Source organism: Ranitomeya variabilis, chromosome 4 (genome assembly GCF_051348905.1).
Source record: "Ranitomeya variabilis isolate aRanVar5 chromosome 4, aRanVar5.hap1, whole genome shotgun sequence".
Taxonomy (NCBI): domain Eukaryota; kingdom Metazoa; phylum Chordata; class Amphibia; order Anura; family Dendrobatidae; genus Ranitomeya; species Ranitomeya variabilis.
In genome coordinates, this window is record NC_135235.1 from 400,551,353 (window position 1) to 400,572,387 (window position 21,035).

Here is a 21,035-nt window from a genome sequence, read left to right on the forward strand (position 1 = left end):
ATGTGATATTATTCGATCACTGTGTTTGTAATTTGTGGTCTTGGTCATGGCGCGGTGGTATTTGTTCCTTGTATGTGATATTATTGGTCAAAATATACCTAAATTATATTGCAGATTTTAACAAATATTTAATAGGTTACAGTAGAGTAGGGCCCGGCCACTTTTCTGGAATAATCTGGTTCGGGTATAATATGACACCCCCCCCCCGTCACATGACCGCGGGGGGGCCCACAGTGTCTGAACAGCCCGGGGCCCTGGCTACCCTTAATCCACCCCTGGTTACAACTCATGCTCAAGTTTCTTAGGAGTCCGATCTATCGAATGTTTTACAAAGTGTTAGGTAATGTGTATTTGGGGAATATTCAAAGAAATATTAAGATATTAAATTTAATAGTTTACAATACGCATTGATAATTAGGATACAATAATTTGTGGTGTGAACTTGTATGTGTCTCAGTGTGAGTGACAGATGACAGATGCGTGTATGAGCAGCTGCTAAGAGTGAATTTAATGTAAGACTAACGTGGAATGTGTATGTATGAGATGTCTCATTATTCATGGTATGCTGAAAAAAAAGCAAAAACCTTGTGTTTATGGGAAGTAATGCAAATCAGTTAAATTATTAGAATATTAAGATATAATAATTATCTAATCAACATATGTCTATATTTCTTTAGTAATTATTATTTCTTGATGTAGTTAATAGTGGAGAAGTGCAATCACGCATCAAAATGGTTTAAGAAAAGCTACATAATACATACATAAAATATTAGAATATTTTTTTTCCAAATGATTTTATGGTATTCAGCGTTTTTTTAATGGTTACATATATTGGTACATATCTTCAGACAAATATATGGCATAAAGCTGATATGACAGTTATAAAATATTTTTTTTAATTTTGATTTTTACAAATGATTTTTTTCATAAAATATTTTTTGATATTAAGGGGGAAATGTGTTTTCGATCCCGATTACATCATCACATTTCATCAATACCTCTTCTTCACACATTTTAATAAAGAAATATTAATAAGATACTATTGGGTATAATAAGATGAAGCATTATAAAAGAGGCTTTTTTATTCTAATGAAGTTTATTACATGTAAAGTTACATAATTTAAATATTTTGGTAATACAAGGTTATGACAAATATGAAAACATCCAAATAATGGAAATATTAAGGGTATGGGATACTTAGAACATAATTACTCTGCATTTGTCACCAACATATAAAGGGCTTATTTTTATTCTAATTTTTATTTTTACTTCATTTTTAATTTTTATTTCTCAAGAAAAAAAATCAATATTTAATAAAGTAATGTCTAGTGCAAGAATATTGCTTCATTAAATATAGTGATCATATAGTTTCATTATAAGAGAAATGTTTCAATTCTAAGTTAAATACAACAATTTTCATTCATTCAATTATTCGTATATATTCTTATCTTGGTTCATGGCTATACATTCTTACATATTATTGGTCTAATATAGGTTATTAATAAAGTTTTAGTAATAAAGATGGAAACACACTAACATATAAAGGTAATTACACCTATGGCATAAAAATGTTCCATCACATGAAGAATATGGTTAATAATGTATTATCATTTATTATTGTTTTATTTTCCAAATATGAATTCCATATTAATCTGATAATTATGTGGATATTATTGATTGCTATGGTACGCTGTGATATTATAGGTCAGGGAAATTACCAGATTTGGTATAGAATAGGGAATGAAGACTTCAATCAAGATACTGGAGTTACGTTAATAAAGACTTTTCATATTTCTAAATTCAATTGATTCTTAAAGTTGTAAAAAGAAAAAGCCGCTATCCAGAGGTCCCACAAGGTAACAATGCTATCTGAGTAACAATAGACTGTCAATTAAAATTCAGGTCACCACTGACAACCACAACTGCAGTATCCATCACTGAGAACCACGATTGCAGTATCTATACTGACAACCACAATTGGAGAGGACGAGGATCCTGTGAAGCTAAAATGAACTGTGTTATCATGTTTTTATCATGTTGCAGTCGTTTCCTATCACCTATAAAGCTTCAAAGAAAAGCTGGTGAACAATAAGGTAATTGTCAGGAAGCTACAACCCTTACATGTGTCCTGTGTATTAGTACTAAAAACTGGTTATGGTGCTATGTTTAGCAAGGAAAAGTCATTTTAACCCTTGCTGTGCTGACCAAAGAAGTCATACCAGTTCCAAGACCGTGCGGATGATATGGAAGGATTCCAGAAATATCCAAGGCGAGCCAATGTAAGTCCAGGTCTCTAAAGGTGACACTGCACAGATATTAAAGCTACATTTCATCTATGGACTTTGTTTTCTTATCAACATTTGAATTTATGGACTTTGACATGACACACGGTCTCTACAATACCTACATGCCATTTCAAAAGAATTATAATATTGTTTTAGAAGACATTAAGATGAAGACCAGATGACATCAGATGATGATGATGATCGGACCAGAAATGCTTAAATAATTATGTATAGGGAAGTATAATAATATATTTTATATGAATATTGGTCACGGCTTACCATAATATGAATTTACATATCATTATGTTATTGAGTACGTATAACAATATTATTATTATGGACATTAAATTATTTTGCCAAAGAAGAAGAAAAGAAGATCTTATCAATATATTTACTTTGAGGGTTCCAATCAATGTCTGTCACCCTCAAAAGGGGGGGATTGTTAAATATTAATGATTGATTACTACACTCAATTCTGTACTGAGCCTCGTGGAAAGTTTTGCTGACATTACAAAAGCTATTTCTGTATATTTAGCTCAGAGTAAAAGTTAACACCATATAGCGAGAACAAGTGTTCTATGGGACATACATAAACATGGCTCCTAGGAGGGTGGGGGCTGTCACTTGGGGCCTTCTCTTTCACTCTCTACAGACTTCACACAGATGGAATGAATAGCTGGTATGCGAGTTAACAATGATGACTTCTACTCCATGACAGAGACAGACACCATTTACCATTCAAAATCTCAGGAAAGATGGGGAACAAACTTTGATATGGAGAAATGGATAATCTCTTCGTAACTATTTCACATATGTTTTGCTGCAATGATGTTTTTTGGTGGACAATCCAATAAACCACTACATTTTTTATGAGGCATCTGGTAAAGAGTCTTGATTAAATAAATATGCTAAATAAGTATATTTAACAGAGTGCCAAGGAGATGGCCTTCAATGCTGGATGGGTGTTTACAGTACATCAGAATACCCTTCGGACTGGAGGAGGCCCCAGCTACCTTCCTTCGGGCAATGGGTCAGAACATGGCTTCACATAAGTATGCTGCCGTCTACCTTGATGACATTGTGGTCCTCAGCCCTGACTAGAGTAGTCATCTACCAAAGGTACAGGTGATCCTAGATGCGTTAAGAAAAGCTGGGTTCACCATAAAGCCAAAAAAGTGTGCCATAGGGAAGGAAGAGGCCAAATACTTAGGCTACATCGTTGGGAGAGGCGAAATCAAGCCACAGTTAAAGAATATCGAGGCAATTCAGAAGTGGCCACAACCGCTTTCCAAGAAACTAGAGCCTTTCATGGAATTTTGGGATAAATCGACAGTAATACCCCACGTTTCGCCATAATTGCCGCACCATTAACGGATCTCCTTAAGGGCACCAAGTTGACGATAGTGAAATTGACTACTGACACAGAGGTGGCATTTTAGGAGCTCAAGTGGGCTCTGTGCAAACATCCATTTCTGGTAGCACCGGTCAAGAATTTGTGGTCCAGACAGATGCTTCAGAAATCGGGTAGGGAGCCGTGATGTCTCAGGAGATAAATGGGGTAGAGCATCCTGTATCAGAGCCGGAAACACTCTTCCTGCGAGAAAAACTATGTGATTGTTGACAAGAAGTGCTTAGACATAAAGAGGGTGGTGGGTACACTGAAATATTACCTACTAGGCCGAAAGTTCAAACTAGTGTCAGACCATGCCGCTCTGAGATGGTTAAGATAAAAGAAGGGTAAGAATGCACATGTGACTAGGTGGTTCTTAGCCCTTCAAGATTTCAGTTTCCACATACAGCATAGAACAGGCAAGTGACATGGTAATGCGGATGCTCTCTTACAAATCCCATTTGGTGTCTGAAGGTGCCAAAGCCCCAGGCTTTGGGCAGGCGGGGGGGGGGGGGGTTGGATGTGTGACAAGGGTCACTGGCACTGTATGTGAGAGATACGTGTCAAGAAGATTGCTTTCTTCTGTGATCTAAAAACCCATAAGTTTCTCTCCAGCATGCTATGTGCTGAAGCGGTTAATCAGCCATAATAAGGGACTGGGTTTTTTAGGCGAGTAGGTCAGAGATGGGCGGGACGCCTACTCACCATATCTCCACCTCAAGGGTGTGACTGGGAGGTTAAATGCTCACTGTTTTTTTTCTGTGTTGTGGTTTGGAGAGGAAAGTCTCCAGACGTGGCTCTAAGAGGAGTTGAAGACATATGGTGGTCTGAGCAGGCAAACTCCTCAGATATAAGGACTTTGCTGTGATTTATCTTTTGTTTTGCACTTATGCCAGAAAGGCCACGTTTACTTTACTGAACCCTGCTATGGTTAATACTGTTCCATAATAAACCTGCAGGTGAGTTACCTAAGAAACGTTCCTGTGTCTCCTGCCACTTCCAATGCCACTCTGATCCAATGGCAATTATCCTAGTATCCCCCACACACATACCTGTGTGCTATTCATGGTCTATCAGACTTCCAGAGATAGCAGTGTGACACCCCAGGAGTTCGGGTACCACAGTAGTGCTGCCTTCCTCTCGGGGAGGGTAGTGCTATGCCTGGAAACAAGAGGGATCTCTTTGGCAGGTAAATCACACACAAACACACAACACCTTCTGAATCCAGACCAGGAGGGGGAGCTCAAAACCCTGTTTAGGGCAGCTTCCCTGGATAAAGATCCTGGTTTGGAGGAGCTAGTTTTATTCTGGATCATCATCAGTCTGGAGAGCAGGCAGGAAAGGAGCAGAGGAGAGATTTCAGGGCTCAAGGAGGCTACAAGTGGGCCTCTGAGGAGCCAAAGCGCACAAACTGGGTACCGGGAGCCCGAGCCTGTGGGGAGCTGCAAGCCCCATAGCAGAACCGGAGGGCACAGAACTACACGTGTACTGCCCAAATTAAGCCTGTGGTACAGCAGCACCCTGGAGCCTGGAGTTACCATATATATATTTTTTTTAATACAGAGCTAGATATCAGAAAAGCCGGTAATTCAATTCAGCTTTTGCTATCTCCTTATCAAACCCCCGACAGGATATGAGACATGGTTTACATACAGTAAACCATTTCATATCCCTTATATTTTTACATATTCTTCACTAATAATGATAGTGTGTGTGTGCAAAATTTGGGAGCTCTAGGTGTAAAAATAAAAGGTTAAATCACAGAAAAAACTGGCGTGGGCTCCCACGCAATTTTCTCCACCAGAGTGGGAAAGCCAGTGACTGAGGGCAGATATTAATAGCCTAGAGAGGGATCATGGTTATTGCTCCCCCTGGCTAAAAACATCTGCCCCCAGCCACCGCAGAAAAGGCGTATCTGCAAGATGTGCCTATTCTGGAACTTAGCCTCTCTCTTCCCACTCTCCTGTAGCGGTAGGATATGGGGTAATAAAGGGTTAATGTCACCTTGCTAATGTAAGGTGACATTAAGCCTGGTAAATAATGGAGGTGTCAATAAGACACCTATCCATTATTAATCCAATAGTAATAAAGGGTTAAAAAAAAACCCACACATTAGGAAAAAAGTATTTTAATGAAATAAATACACATGGTGTAATAGCTTTATTATACACTCAATCCAAACGACCCTTGTCTTCTGAAAAAAACGTTAAAATAAAAAAAACATTATCCCATACCTGCCCGCCGTACAGTCATGTCCCACGATGTAAATCCATCTGAAGGGGTTAAATAATTTTACAACCAGGAGCCTGCTAATGCAGCTGCCCCTGGCTGTAAAAACTGGGGAATGAATGGAATGCAGGTGAACATAGCTACCTAGACTTGTGGCGCTGCGCTCCCTGCTGGCATAACCTCATCTGAACTCTAGCGTGGGAATTTTTCAGAATATTTTCCCATGCTAGAGCCCTTTCGGAATAGAACTGAATAGGGCTCTGCATATACCTCTGTTCCTGGGATTGGTAGGGGTCCCAATAGTCTGACCTCAACTGATTAGAGAGGATTTATCACATGAATAGGCAATAACTTTAAAGGGTATATAAACCTACAAAAATATCCACTCGGCTAAGTGGAGCATACTCCTAAGCCATGACATATAACCAAAGAGAAAATCTCTAAGGGTATGTGCACACGTTGCGGATTCCATTGCGGTTTTTACCGTGTGGATTCTGCAAAATCCGCCCTGCGTTTTACCTGCGGATTCATCGTGGATTTAGTGCAGTTTTTATGCGGATTTCACCTGCGTTTTTACACCTACGGATTCCAATTATGGAACAGGTGTAAAACACTACGGAATCCGCACAAAGAATTGACATGCTGTGGAAAGTAAACCGCAGCGTTTCCACGCTGAATTTTCTGCAGCATGTGCACTGCGGATTTTGTTTTCCATAGGTTTACAATGTACTGTACACCGCATGGAAAACTGCTGCGAATCCGCAGCGTCAAATCTGCTGCGGATCCGCAGCCAAATCTGCAACGTGTGCACATACCCTAAATCAGAAGATCCAGAAACTGTAAATAGAATGATCTAGGGAATTTAGATTATAAATAAAAGAGAGATAATCAAACATGAGGGGTAAGCTTATCAAAAATATTACATTTTTATTAAAAATTAAATGTCTAACAATGACAATGTGAGGTAATGGAAGAAAAACCAGCTAAAACAGATGTGGGAACAGATGGAAAAATTACATGACATCAGAGAGAAAACAAAAGTGTCCCACTAGTGCGCCAAACACATGAAATATAAAGAAACTCTACCGCTGTAGTATGGAAATAAGATCAATGAAGTCATCAACCTTATAAATCAAAAATCAGTGTCTATCAAAGGGCAATGTAATAAAATAATAATACTGCCACACAGAAGTCTCGTCTGAGGGAGCACAGATAAGATAGAAAGTTAACGTGACTAGTTGCCACTACCATCTCAATGTATAAAACTAGCAGGGTAGAGATCATATCAAAATTAGGACCCAGGAATGTGAATAAATTAACCTTGGCTTCGCTAAGAGGCGTGGTTTGGTAAAAAGGCAGGGACTATTTATATGAAAGGGTAATAATTAGTGTTGAGCGAGTGTACTCGTTGCTCGGGTTTTCCCAAGCACGCTCGGGTGATCTCCGAGTATTTGTTAATGTTCGGAGATTAAGTTTTCATCACCGCAGCTGAATGATTTACAGCTACTAGCCAGGCTGAGTACATGTGAGGATTCCCTAGCAACCAGGCAACCCCCACATGTACTCAGGCTGGGTAATAGCTGTAAATCATTCAGCTGAGGCGATGAAAACTTCTCTGAACATTAACAAATACTTGAAGATCACCCGAGCGTGCTCAGGAAAACCCGAGCAACGAGTACACTCGCTCATCCCTAGTAATAATCCTTGGTAAATCAACATGCTAACCATCATGCTAACTTTAGGGGTTGTCTGGTCCAAATCAACAAGTCTGCAGTCACTCTGTGTGACTGCAGACTTATGAATCCCCCCAGTGTACGCACTATGCTCTGCGGGGGTTCACTGCTTTATAACCCAGAACCAGAGGATATGTATGAGTTATACATAAGCCCGGCCAATGGTTGTGGCCTCGCTCAATATACTTGGCCTCGTCTGGTGACACAGCCATCCAGTTGGCGTGGCCGACTTGACGGTGTGGCCGCTCTCCATACAAGTGTATGGAAACAAGGTGCGCCCACCAGCCAGGAGCATGTATAACTCATACATACCATCGGTCCCAGTTCAGAAATCAGTGCCTGCGCTGGGGGGAGGGAGATTCATAAGTCTGCAGTCACTCATTGTAACTTTAGACTTTTCGATTTGGACCGGACAACCCCTTTAAAGCTTGGTAGAAACCTTTTAAGGCTTATGCACATGGTTATAAGTATTTTGTATATAGCAGTTGCTAGGCCATTGACTTCTACACCTCTGCATGTCTGTTTTTAATAGAACCTCACAGTCCAATTTTTTTAGCTTCCTAAAAGTATTTTGTACCTTTTGATTGTTCTATGAATAGGTTGAATGGTTTTGTCTTTCTCAAATATCAATTGCATAAAATGGAACAATTCCAGAAATTAACCTATACAACCTTATTAAATATGAATAAACACTGACCACCTATTAAGAGTTTTCCATAAAAGTGTGATCTGACTTCTGTAGTAAATACTTTGTGTAGTCAGAATACAGTAATGTGGGCCTCTCTTCCATGTGACTATTTTGATGCTGAACAAGAATGGATTTTTGAGTGAAACATTTGCCACATTGGTCACAAGGAAACAACCTTTCTCCAGCATGGATTCTCTGATGTTGGATGAGATTTGATCTGTGCGTAAAAGATTTATTACACTCTGGACAAGAATATGGCTTCTCTCCTGTGTGGATTCTCTGATGTGTGAGAAGATTTGATTTGAGGGTGAAACACTTTCCACAGTAGGAACATGAGAAGGGCTTATGTCCTGAGTGGATTCTCTCATGTCTGACAAGATCTGACTTCAGGGAAAAACATTTTCCACACTCAGGGCAGGAAAATGGTTTCTGCCCTGTGTGGATTCTCTGATGTCTGACCATATCTGATTTTAGGGTGAAACTTTTCCCACAATCTGAACACGCATGTGGCTTTTGGTCTGTATGAATCCTACAATGCTCGACAAGATGTTGCATGTGACTAAAAGATTTCCCACAAATTGAACACACAATTGGCTTCTCACCTGAATGAATTCTCTGGTGCACAATAAGATTTGATTTCCTTGTAAAACATTTCCCACATTCTAAACATGGAAACATTTTGCCCCCTATAAGATCTGCACTTTGCATATAAATATGGGATGGGTCCAAAGAACGATCCAAGTGTTCAGATGATATATCTCCACTGTAAAGCATCGGGGATATACTTTGAGCCATGAGGTTTTGTGCCATAGTATATGAAGCTTCAGGAAAATATTCTAAGCGATCAGAAGTATCAGAAGAAAGATCTTCATTGTAAAGAACTGGTGGTATATTTTGGACCATATGGTTTTGTGATGCATTTGAAGACAGATCTTTATTTTCAATGTCTGGGGGTATATTTTCTCTTTGAAAAATTTGGCCCATGACTTTGTGTTCTGTTTCATCATTTGAAGACCAAACATGGTGTCTTTTCGAGATACTGCCATTGTCGGGTTCACCTATTAAAGATAAAATAAATAATTTGCATGATGACCTAAAGTATGTAAAATACATTTACATCGTTCAATCTCGTAAAGGAGCGGTCCACTACTGGTCAACCCCATCTTAATCATTTCAGAACGCCAATTAAAATAAAAAACTGTGTAAGCTCACTTTTTGCAGTGGCAAGGTTTCAGCGATTCTGGAACCCATTTCCCTAGAGTAACTGGGCGGCAGCCAATAGGCGGCCACTCATCAGCTTTACTACCTCATCTGAGCAAACGTCTGACTTAACAGAATATTGGGTTGCAGCCTGCACGTGACATAACAAATCTTGTTACTGTCGGAATACAGCAGCGCCAACATCACTGGAATGGTGCCAATGCAGAAGGTGAGTAGCCACAGTTTATTTTTTAAAAACTTGGTGTCTTGAAATGATTAACTTGAGGTGGTCCTGTAGTAGATAACCCCTTTTAAAGGAAATTGTGGATTTAATATATACTGTACACAAATATATGCAATAGCACTCTGGAAATATTGTTTTTCCCCAAAATAAGATCTACTCTGAAAATAAGCACAAGTACGATTTTACTAGATTTTTAAAGTATGCATGAAATACAAGCCCTATTCTAAAAAAAAAGCCAAGCTACAGTCAGTCAGCGTTGTGAGGGGAGAAAATTGGGCAACTGCCCAGGGCCCCCACGCGCTTTTATTCCAAGACTGCTTAAGGACCTTAAGTGACATCACGGTCATGTGACCAGATCAAAGATCCTTTAACTGTGGGAGGCTAGAGAAACTGAAGAGGAGATGGGCTGGGATGCACTGCCGTCATTAGGGGAACTATGCTGATTCTCAGTGCCCCCACTCTCCTAGAGGCCGCCAGTGTTTCTATTCCAAGGTTAAGGCAGCTTCACGACCTTTGATGACAGTCATGTAACCAAGATGTCACCAAAGGTCCTTTAACTACGGGAGTATAAAGGAACTGACACAGGCTGGCTGATGTACCATGTATGCAGTGTGCGCGTGTGATGACAATCATATTTTAACCCCTTAACCCCTTTTCTTTGTGTTTTTGTTTTTCGCTCCCTTCCTTCCCACAGCCATAACTTTTTTTATTTTTCTGTCAATATGGCCATGTGAGGGCTTAATTTTTGCGGGACGAGTTGTACTTTTGAACGACACCATTAGTTTTACCATGTCGTGTACTAGAAAATGTGGAAAAAATTCCAAGTGTGGCAAAATTGCAAAAAAAGTGCAATCCCACACTTGTTTTTTGTTTGGCTTTTTTGCTAGGTTCACTACTAAAACTAACCTGCCATTATGATTCTCCAGGTCATTAAAAGTTCATAGCAAATAGATAATGGCTGCACTCAAGTTTATTGTGCTAAAGCAAGGAAATGTGCAATACATGAAATGTGAACAGCATAATGGCTTGTGAAATTTATGAAAAAACACATGAGATTTTTAGCACAAAATTTGGCCAAATGTTGTGAGCCCATTCACCAAACGTCAAGGTAATCTCAGATCGAATGGGTAACTAACCTGTCTGCCTAGTGTGAACACTTACCTATGGCTAATAAAATGGTAAAGCCTGTATTTATAGAGGAGGTTAGAACCAACTGTGTTTGGATGTAATTAAAATCACAGCATGGTGAAGGGCGGGGCGTTCAAGTCAGAAAAAGCAATACATAGTAAATATAGAAAAACTGACTGAACAGCCATCTAGTCTGAACTGGTGCATAACCAAAAAGTCTTACATAGCAAATAGATAATGGCTGCACTCAAGTTTATTGTGCTAAAGCAAGGAAATGTGCAATACATGAAATGTGAACAGCATAATGGCTTGTGAAATTTATGAAAAAACACATGAGATTTTTAGCACAAAATTTGGCCAAATGTTGTGAGCCCATTCACCAAACGTCAAGGTAATCTCAGATCGAATGGGTAACTAACCTGTCTGCCTAGTGTGAACACTTACCTATGGCTAATAAAATGGTAAAGCCTGTATTTATAGAGGAGGTTAGAACCAACTGTGTTTGGATGTAATTAAAATCACAGCATGGTGAAGGGCGGGGCGTTCAAGTCAGAAAAAGCAATACATAGTAAATATAGAAAAACTGACTGAACAGCCATCTAGTCTGAACTGGTGCATAACCAAAAAGTCTTACATAGCAAATAGATAATGGCTGCACTCAAGTTTATTGTGCTAAAGCAAGGAAATGTGCAATACATGAAATGTGAACAGCATAATGGCTTGTGAAATTTATGAAAAAACACATGAGATTTTTAGCACAAAATTTGGCCAAATGTTGTGAGCCCATTCACCAAACGTCAAGGTAATCTCAGATCGAATGGGTAACTAACCTGTCTGCCTAGTGTGAACACTTACCTATGGCTAATAAAATGGTAAAGCCTGTATTTATAGAGGAGGTTAGAACCAACTGTGTTTGGATGTAATTAAAATCACAGCATGGTGAAGGGCGGGGCGTTCAAGTCAGAAAAAGCAATACATAGTAAATATAGAAAAACTGACTGAACAGCCATCTAGTCTGAACTGGTGCATAACCAAAAAGTCTTACATAGCAAATAGATAATGGCTGCACTCAAGTTTATTGTGCTAAAGCAAGGAAATGTGCAATACATGAAATGTGAACAGCATAATGGCTTGTGAAATTTATGAAAAAACACATGAGATTTTTAGCACAAAATTTGGCCAAATGTTGTGAGCCCATTCACCAAACGTCAAGGTAATCTCAGATCGAATGGGTAACTAACCTGTCTGCCTAGTGTGAACACTTACCTATGGCTAATAAAATGGTAAAGCCTGTATTTATAGAGGAGGTTAGAACCAACTGTGTTTGGATGTAATTAAAATCACAGCATGGTGAAGGGCGGGGCGTTCAAGTCAGAAAAAGCAATACATAGTAAATATAGAAAAACTGACTGAACAGCCATCTAGTCTGAACTGGTGCATAACCAAAAAGTCTTACATAGCAAATAGATAATGGCTGCACTCAAGTTTATTGTGCTAAAGCAAGGAAATGTGCAATACATGAAATGTGAACAGCATAATGGCTTGTGAAATTTATGAAAAAACACATGAGATTTTTAGCACAAAATTTGGCCAAATGTTGTGAGCCCATTCACCAAACGTCAAGGTAATCTCAGATCGAATGGGTAACTAACCTGTCTGCCTAGTGTGAACACTTACCTATGGCTAAAATAAAATCTAACCTCCTCTATAAATACAGGCTTTACCATTTTATTAGCCATAGGTAAGTGTTCACACTAGGCAGACAGGTTAGTTACCCATTCGATCTGAGATTACCTTGACGTTTGGTGAATGGGCTCACAACATTTGGCCAAATTTTGTGCTAAAAATCTCGTGTTTTTTCATAAATTTCACAAGCCATTATGCTGTTCACATTTCATGTATTGCACATTTCCTTGCTTTAGCACAATAAACTTGAGTGCAGCCATTATCTATTTGCTATGTAAGACTTTTTGGTTATGCACCAGTTCAGACTAGATGGCTGTTCAGTCAGTTTTTCTATATTTACTATGTATTGCTTTTTCTGACTTGAACGCCCCGCCCTTCACCATGCTGTGATTTTAATTACATCCAAACACAGTTGGTTCTAACCTCCTCTATAAATACAGGCTTTACCATTTTATTAGCCATAGGTAAGTGTTCACACTAGGCAGACAGGTTAGTTACCCATTCGATCTGAGATTACCTTGACGTTTGGTGAATGGGCTCACAACATTTGGCCAAATTTTGTGCTAAAAATCTCATGTGTTTTTTCATAAATTTCACAAGCCATTATGCTGTTCACATTTCATGTATTGCACATTTCCTTGCTTTAGCACAATAAACTTGAGTGCAGCCATTATCTATTTGCTATGTAAGACTTTTTGGTTATGCACCAGTTCAGACTAGATGGCTGTTCAGTCAGTTTTTCTATATTTATTAAAAGTTCATAGACACCAAACACGTCTAGGTTATTTTTTATGTAAGTGGTGAAAAAAAAATTCCAAACTTTGCTAAAAAAAAATTGAAAATATAAAATGAAAGTAAGAGTGGCGCTGAATACTATAGGGCTGATTGAAACTGCAGCGACTACAACAATCACCACCTTAGATTGTATTACTTAGAACTAAACAATGTATATATATGCGAGAGTAGCATATAAAGGTATTCGCGCTGATTCTGGCCCTTGTGTGGGGGGACAACTGTAATGTGCCAAACATAAAAATAAAAATAAATCTATGCTATAACATGACTCGCAAGGTTTTTTTTTCCTGAATCCAATGAACTACACGAATAAAAGCAGGAGGACTCGTGCTCGTGCCGGAACGCCGCTGCAAGTGGCACACAGAGAGCGATATGCTGCCACCGGCCGGGGCAGCTATCGCGTGATATTTGGATAACTGGATTTCATCGACATTTCTTCAGTAAATCTGCCTGTATGGACTTCAGAGCAGAAAACAAGTAAGACTTTTATATATACAGCACGAGTCTCCTCTGCTGTTTGCAATTGCTATAGAGCCCTTGGCGGCGGCAATACGGAGGGACAGGGACATAAAGGGGTTTCGGTATGGAAACTATGAAGAAAAAATAGCCCTGTACGCTGACGACGTGTTATTGTTCTTGGAAGATGCTCAGGAGTCTCTGAGGGCAGCTATGAATAGTATTTGTAAATTTAGGACTCTTTCCGGATTATCTATTAATTGGGAGAAGTCTGTGTTGTTGCCCATGGAGGCGGCGGCTCCTCTGACTCTTGACCCTGGGGTTCCCTTAAGAGTAGTACATGAGTTTAAATATCTGGGCATCATGGTTTCGGACAAAATAGAGGACTATCTGCGGCTCAACCTGACTCCTTTGCTTGGGAAGTTCCAGCAGAAGATTGGGGCCCGGAAGAAGCTATTTCTGTCGGTCGCAGGCAGAGCCAATTTGATCAAAATGATACTTATGCCTCAGCTCCTCTACATATTGCATAATGCTCCAGTGTGGCTGCCTCAGAGTAAATTTTATAGGATCAATACTCTATTTAGGGATTTAATCTGGAAGGGTGGACGGGCGCGCATCAAATTGGAACATCTGCAAAGGGCAAAGGATGAGGTTGGTCTGGCGGTCCCCAATCCATGGATTTACTATATAGCATCTCAATGCCAGCACATGGTAGGTTGGGGAGAAAATACACCAAAAATAGGCAGAGATGCTTACCTGTCTAAATGGGCCTCAATACAAATGCACAAGCAGGGTGCAGTGGACCCAAATAAAATAGCAAATGCATTAATAGGCTGGAGCTAGATGCTTTGCATTCCTTGTGTGAACACGCCACATACAGAGTATTTATCTCAGTGCATTGGTGTACCACACGGCCAAAACCCTTATTGAAGGCTGGCTGTTTCATTTGGTATTGCACCTGTGCATTTGCTATTTTATTTGGGTCCACTGCACCCTGCTTGTGCATTTGTATTGAGGCCCATTTAGACAGGTAAGCATCTCTGCCTGTTTTTGGTGTATTTTCTTGAATTTTTCCTTTTTTGGTGTTTTTCATGTTAGAGTAGGTCTGGCAAAACGTAAGGACCCTTGGCGCGGGTTGCCGGCTTGCATATTATGGCCAGAATATCAACTAATACCTTACATATATTTATATGTTTTGTTTTGCACGTATATTTTTTGCAGGGTGCAGTTGGGCCCAAATGGTTCTGTACACTGTGGCCTCTGTTCACACAGGATGCATTTTAGCACTGGGCAGCCCGCCATACGGCGTCATTAATAGGCTGGAGCCAGATGCTTTGCATTCCTCGTGTGAGCACGCCACATACAGAGTATGTATCTCAGTGCATTGGTGTACCACACGGCCAAACCCTTATTGAAGACTGGCTGTTTCATTAGGTATTGCACCTGTGCATTTGCTATTTTATTTGGGTCCACTGAACCCTGCTTGTGCATTTGCATTGAGGCCCATTTAGACAGGTAAGCATCTCTGCCTGGTTTTGGTGTATTTTCTTGATTTTTTCCTTTTTTTGGTGTTTTTCATTTTAGGTTGGGGAGAGCCAGAACAAAGCTCTTCAGTGGGAATAATCATTGAACACATGGTAGGGAAGGGCCCATTGTTGGCCAGTCTTGAAGCAGGTAGATTCAGAATTAACCCCAGAAAATTCCCAACAATAGCTATGATGGGGAAAGTATGGCAGAAAATTAAGCAATGGAGGGGAGTAACGGAATTTTCAAGATATACGCCAATTTGGTTTGAACCTAGGTTGGCAGAGCTTAAGAGATTGCGGGGGTTCGGTCAGTGGAGGCGCATTGGCATTTGGTTCGTGTCTCAGTTGCTTGATGGGGATGTTATTAAAACATTCGAGACACTTAGGACTGAGTTTCCTTTAACCCAGAAGTCATTCTTTCAGTACCTGCAGTTGAGACACGCCCTAAACTGTCAAAATGAGGTGTCGCGTGTGAATCTGCAGTCAGATAGCTTGTTGTATCTTATTGGGCCTCGGAGGAGTACGAGGGGGTTCATTACCTTGATGTACAGGGGTCTGATGGATACCTTTTTATTGAAGCATCCGTTAAGGATTAAGGAGAAATGGGTGGCGGATGTGGGCCCCTTGTCAGAGTCCCAGTGGGAGTCCATACCTCAATATATCCACAGGGCTTCCCTGAGTGAGGCTAAGAGGGTGTCACAGTTATACCTGGTGTATAGGGTGTACAGGACCCCGGCATGGATGAGGAAGGCAGGACTGAGAGGTGACTCAGAATGTCCCAGGTGTGGTGAGGAAGGCGCTGATCTGCTACATATGATGTGGTCATGTGCTCGTCTACAACCCTTTTGGGTGAAGGTGCTTAACTTGATCCAGGAGGTGACAGGAGTAGATGTGGTGCGTAACCAGCTTACTTGCCTTTTGGGCTGTATGGATGACATTGCTACGGATGAATGAGGAAGGCTGACTATCGCAAGATTGTTGTGTGCTGCGAGAAAGCTTATCGCAATGCATTGGTTGTATGAAAAACCGCCAGGGAAAAAGGAATTAATCAACAAGATAAATTTTATTATACTTATGGAAAAAAACATATACAGTAAGAGAGGTCAGAATACAAAATTTGAAAATGTGTGGGGTGGATGGATGGATTACCCAGGTGTGGCGTCTGCTGAGTTATTGCAAAGTAGAATGGGTGTCGTTTAGTTGATTCTGGGGAGACTCCTACATGTACAGGTGTGTTTTTGTAAAGCATGTTATCTTTTCTCAAGAGGTGATGTTGTCAGATGGTTGTATTGGATATTGGGCAAGAGATTGGGGGGAGGGAGAGGGGGGTTGGTTAGGGGGTAAGGGTGTTGTTTAGTAAAATGAAAATGTATTATCAGGTCATGTATCTAATGTACGGTATTTGTCTGGAAATTGTATCGGACTGTATTATTGGCGTGTCATATACTTTAATTAAAAAAAATACATGATTAACCCCTTTACCCCCAAGGGTGGTTTGCACGTTAATGACCAGGCCAATTTTTACAATTCTGACCACTGTCCCTTTATGAGGTTATAACTCTGGAACACTTCAACGGATCCCGGCGATTCTGACACTGTTTTCTTGTGACATTATGTACTTCATGATAGTGGTAAAATTTCTTTGATATTACCTGCGTTTGAGAAAAAAACGGAAATTTGGCGAAAGGCATTCTGTAGGGGGGTACCACGTCGGAGACCCCTTGAATGAAGGTCCTGACTTGCAAGTTGGCAGCGATCTTACGTTGGAACAACACAGATAATGCTGAGATCTGACCTTTGAGGGAACTGAGCGCCAGGCCGGAATCCAGGCCGGACTGTAGAAAATCCAAATGATAGATGCAAGCGGAAGATGTTTTACAAGCACTTATCATAGTGGGGATGACCTGCTGGGAGAAACCAGCTTGAGTTAGAATCCAGGTTTCAACAGCCACGCCGTTAAACGTAGGGCCCCTGAGCTCTGGTGGTAGATCGGCCCTTGGCGAAGCAGGTCTGGACGGTCTGGTAACCGCCAGGGGACGTCAGATACGAGCTGAACGAGCTCCGCGTACCATGCGCGACGTGGCCAATCCGGGGCGACAAGAATCACCGGAACCCCCTCCGTCTTGATTTTTCGGATCACCTTCGGTAGTAAGGGAAGCGGAGAAAACACGTACGGGAGTTGGAACTGATGCCACGGGGATATCAGTGCATCCACCCCGATGGCCTGGGGATCCCAAGAACGTGCTATGAAGTTGGGAACTTTGGCGTTCATTCTGGACGCCATCAGATCCACGTCCGGAGTCCCCCAGCGAAGGCAAATCTGCTGGAAAACCTCCGGATGGAGTTCCCACTCCCCCGAGGCGAGACCCTGACGGCTGAAAAAATCCGCCGCCCAGTTCTCGACGCCTGGAATGTGCACTGCGGAAATGGTGGAGTGGTTGGCCTTGGCCCAATGGAGAATGTGGGAGACCTCCTGCAACGCCGCCCTGCTGCGGGTACCCCCCTGATGGTTTATGTACGCCACTGCTGTGACGTTGTCCGATTGGATTCGAACTGGGTGACCCGCGAGCAGGAAGTGAAAGCGTCTCAGAGCAAGTCTGATTGCTCGAATCTCCAAAATGTTTATGGGAAGTCTCGACTCCCGAATTGTCCAAATCCCCTGGGCAGTGTGGTGGCGAAACACCACTCCCCAACCGAGGAGACTGGCGTCGGTAGTTACCACCAGCCAGCGGATCGGGAGAAAAGACCTCCCATGGAGGAGAGATGATCTTAGAGTCCACCATGTGAGGGCTTGCCTGATCCGTGGGGACAGAGGACATGGCCGATCGAGGGACAAGGGGGACTCCTGTCCCAATTGTCCAGCAGAGCCTGTTGTAAAGGGCGGAGATGGAGCTGAGTGAAGGGAACCGATTCTATTGCGGCCACCATTTTCCCCAGGATCCTCATGGCAAACCGAATGGACCGCGGGTGCGGATGACAGAGCGTCCGAACTCCCTGCTGAAGCTCTTGGGCCTTGGACCGAGGTAGCAAGACCAGCCCCATTGACGTGTCCAGGATCATGCCTAGGAAGGAGATCCGTTGGGCAGGAATGGGGGAGGACTTGTCCAAGTTGATTAACCAGCCCAGGCGCGAAAGAGAATCCAAGGTAATGCGGACGCTTGCTTCACAGACCTGATAAGACGGACCCTTTATCAGGAGGTCGTCCAAGTATGGCAAAACGACCACTCCTTGGGAGTGAAGAATGGCTATGACCGCCGCCATGACTTTTGTGAATACCCTGGGCGCAGTGGCAAGGCCGAAGGGTAAGGCCGTGAATTGAAAGTGGTCCTCTTGGATGGCGAAGCGGAGGAACTTTTGATGTGGCGGGAAGATTGGGATATGGAGATAAGCATCTTTGATGTCTACTGATGCTAGGAATTCACCTGTCTCCATTGAGGAGATGACTGACCGGAGTGACTCCATCCTGAAGTGCCGAACCTTTAAGTACTTGTTTAGGAGCTTTAGGTCCAAAATAGGGCAGAGAATTCTATTTTGTAACCAGAAGACACCAAATCTCTGACCCATTCGTCGTGGATGACGGAAAGCCAGACTTGTTGAAAGAGAAGCAGGTGTCCGCCTACTTTGGAGGTGTCGACTGGGAGAGTCCCCGAGTCATTGTGAAGGGAATCTGGCAGGCATGGACCCTCTGGTTCTGGGTTGTCTAGGTTTTCCTCGCCAGGACTGATTCGGCCGGTATGAAGGCCGGGAGTTTCTGTCTGTGCGTGGAGATCGTTCTGACCTGGACGAGGCTGCGGAGTTGGACCAGAATGGGCTACTGCGAAAGGGCCGAAAGCGAAAATATTGTTGGTGCTGAAAAGCAGTTTTTGGCCTGTGTTGTGGGAGGAACTTGCTCTTCCCACCTGTAGCGTCAGAAATAAGCTGGTCTAATTTTTCTCCAAAGAGACGTCCGCGCTGAAAAGGAAGGGAAAGCAAAGACTTCTTTAAGGAGGAATCTGCGCGCCACTCTCTAAGCCAAATAGCTCTCCTTATGGTGATGGCGTTTGAAGCCGCAGTTGCCGCACAGTCCGCTGTGTCTAAAGACGCGTACATCACAATCTGCAGCCATGGCAATTTCTTTGGCAAGGTCCGCCGCCTCAGACGGGAGATCCTGTTCCTGAATGGATTTTGCCAGGGCATCTGCCCAGAAAACCATCGCTTTGGTAACCCAAGCCACCGCGAAGGAAGGAGATAGAGAGGAACCTGAGGCCTCGTACACTGAGCGAGCTAGGGAATCTAGCTGGCGTTCTCTGGGATTTTTATTTGAAGCACCATCAGGTACGGATAAGAGCGTCTTGGTAGCCAAGCGCGATACCGGAGGATCTCCTAGTGGAGATTCCGTCCAATCTTTAACAAGATCTGCTGAAAAGGGATACTTCGATTCCAGGGCCTTTTTGCCCGTAAAACGCTTATCCGGTCGGTCCCTGTGTCGCCGGACTATATCCAGGAAATCTGGGTGAGAGGCGAACATCTTATGGGAACGCTTGGTTCTCGTAAAGGAGACTGAATGGTCCGGAGCAGAATTAGGGTCATCGTCCACTTTTAGCGCATGATTGACTGCCTCGATGAGGGAGTCAACAGTAGATCTAAACTCTGGAGCATCCGGATCTAAGGATGCATCAGACACATACTCAGAGTCGTGATCGCTACGAGTCCCTGGAGAGGGTGAGCGAGAAGTGGAGCTACCAGAGGCTGAATGGCGTGGTGAATGCTCAGGAGAGGTAGTGCGGATCTGTTTTTTGGATGACTGTGCCTCCTTGCGGTGAGAGCAGCCCCTGCTGGCCGACGCTTCCCGATATAGAGGGATCTCTTAACCCATGAAAAAGAGAGCCCGCTCCCCAGAGGGGTCATGAAGGGATTCAATCGCTTTGGCCAAATAAGCCATGGATTGTGCCAGAGACGCGGCCCACTGAGGAGGGCTAGATACACTGGGGTCGGTAGTGGCGGAGGGCTCCTGGGCACATTGGGTATTACAGGCAGGGCAGAGAGGGGAACTTTGAGGCCGAGGGTGAGGAGCCTGGCAGGTGGTACACGCAGTAAAAAAGGTGGTATGCACCTTAGTGGTCTTTTTACCCCTTGACTGCGACATGTTGTACCCCAAAGTGAGAACAGAGGCTGCTAGTGGAAGCTGAGGGGTAACTGTTGCAGGGAAGCGCTAAGCGTCGTCTCCTTACCCAGGTCCTGTGCCCCGCAAGTCAGATAGGTGGCGTCGAAAAGAACCTCCAGAGCTGCAGGCGTGTGGAAGAAGCCAGTCGGCGCTGCTGTGCAGAGGGAAAGATGGCTGCCGAGAGTTTGTGGGGTAGTCTCGCAGGGAGAGAGAAGCGCAAGGACCGGGGGTGGAGCCGCAAGAATGTCGCGAGCGTGGGCGGGGCTTATCGGGATGCGGCCTTTACTAGGCCGAAGCCAGGGACTAAATTTTCGGCTTCGGCCGGCGAACACCCGCGGACCGCCGGAAAGACGTCACGACGGAGCCCTTACCGCCATGGAGCCCTCCCAAAGCGCCGGAAAACACGACCCCTTATCGGCACTTACCCCTATGGAGTTGGGGGGGGGGGCCTGAAAACGTCGGATCTCCTGTACCAGCCTGATGTAGTGATTCCAGGTAGAAAAAAGGACGGTGCAGGCTTAGGGGAGCCTCC

General features: G+C 42.8%; 1 protein-coding gene across 3 annotated transcripts in view; it reads right to left on the bottom strand.

Moving 5' to 3' along the window:
- Window positions 1-888: 888 nt before the first annotated feature.
- Window positions 889-21,035, bottom strand: part of LOC143764899 (uncharacterized) — a 52,486-nt gene continuing 32,339 nt past the window's right edge. For 2 of the 3 annotated variants that reach the window (XM_077250987.1, XM_077250988.1), the window contains exon 11: window positions 7,449-9,383. In XM_077250987.1, the coding sequence (XP_077107102.1) occupies window positions 8,341-9,383 (1,043 nt within the window). In that variant the 3' untranslated portion in view covers window positions 7,449-8,340. Of the gene's footprint in view, window positions 9,384-21,035 lie in introns of all 3 variants that reach the window. The other variant, XM_077250989.1, reaches the window with a different exon arrangement.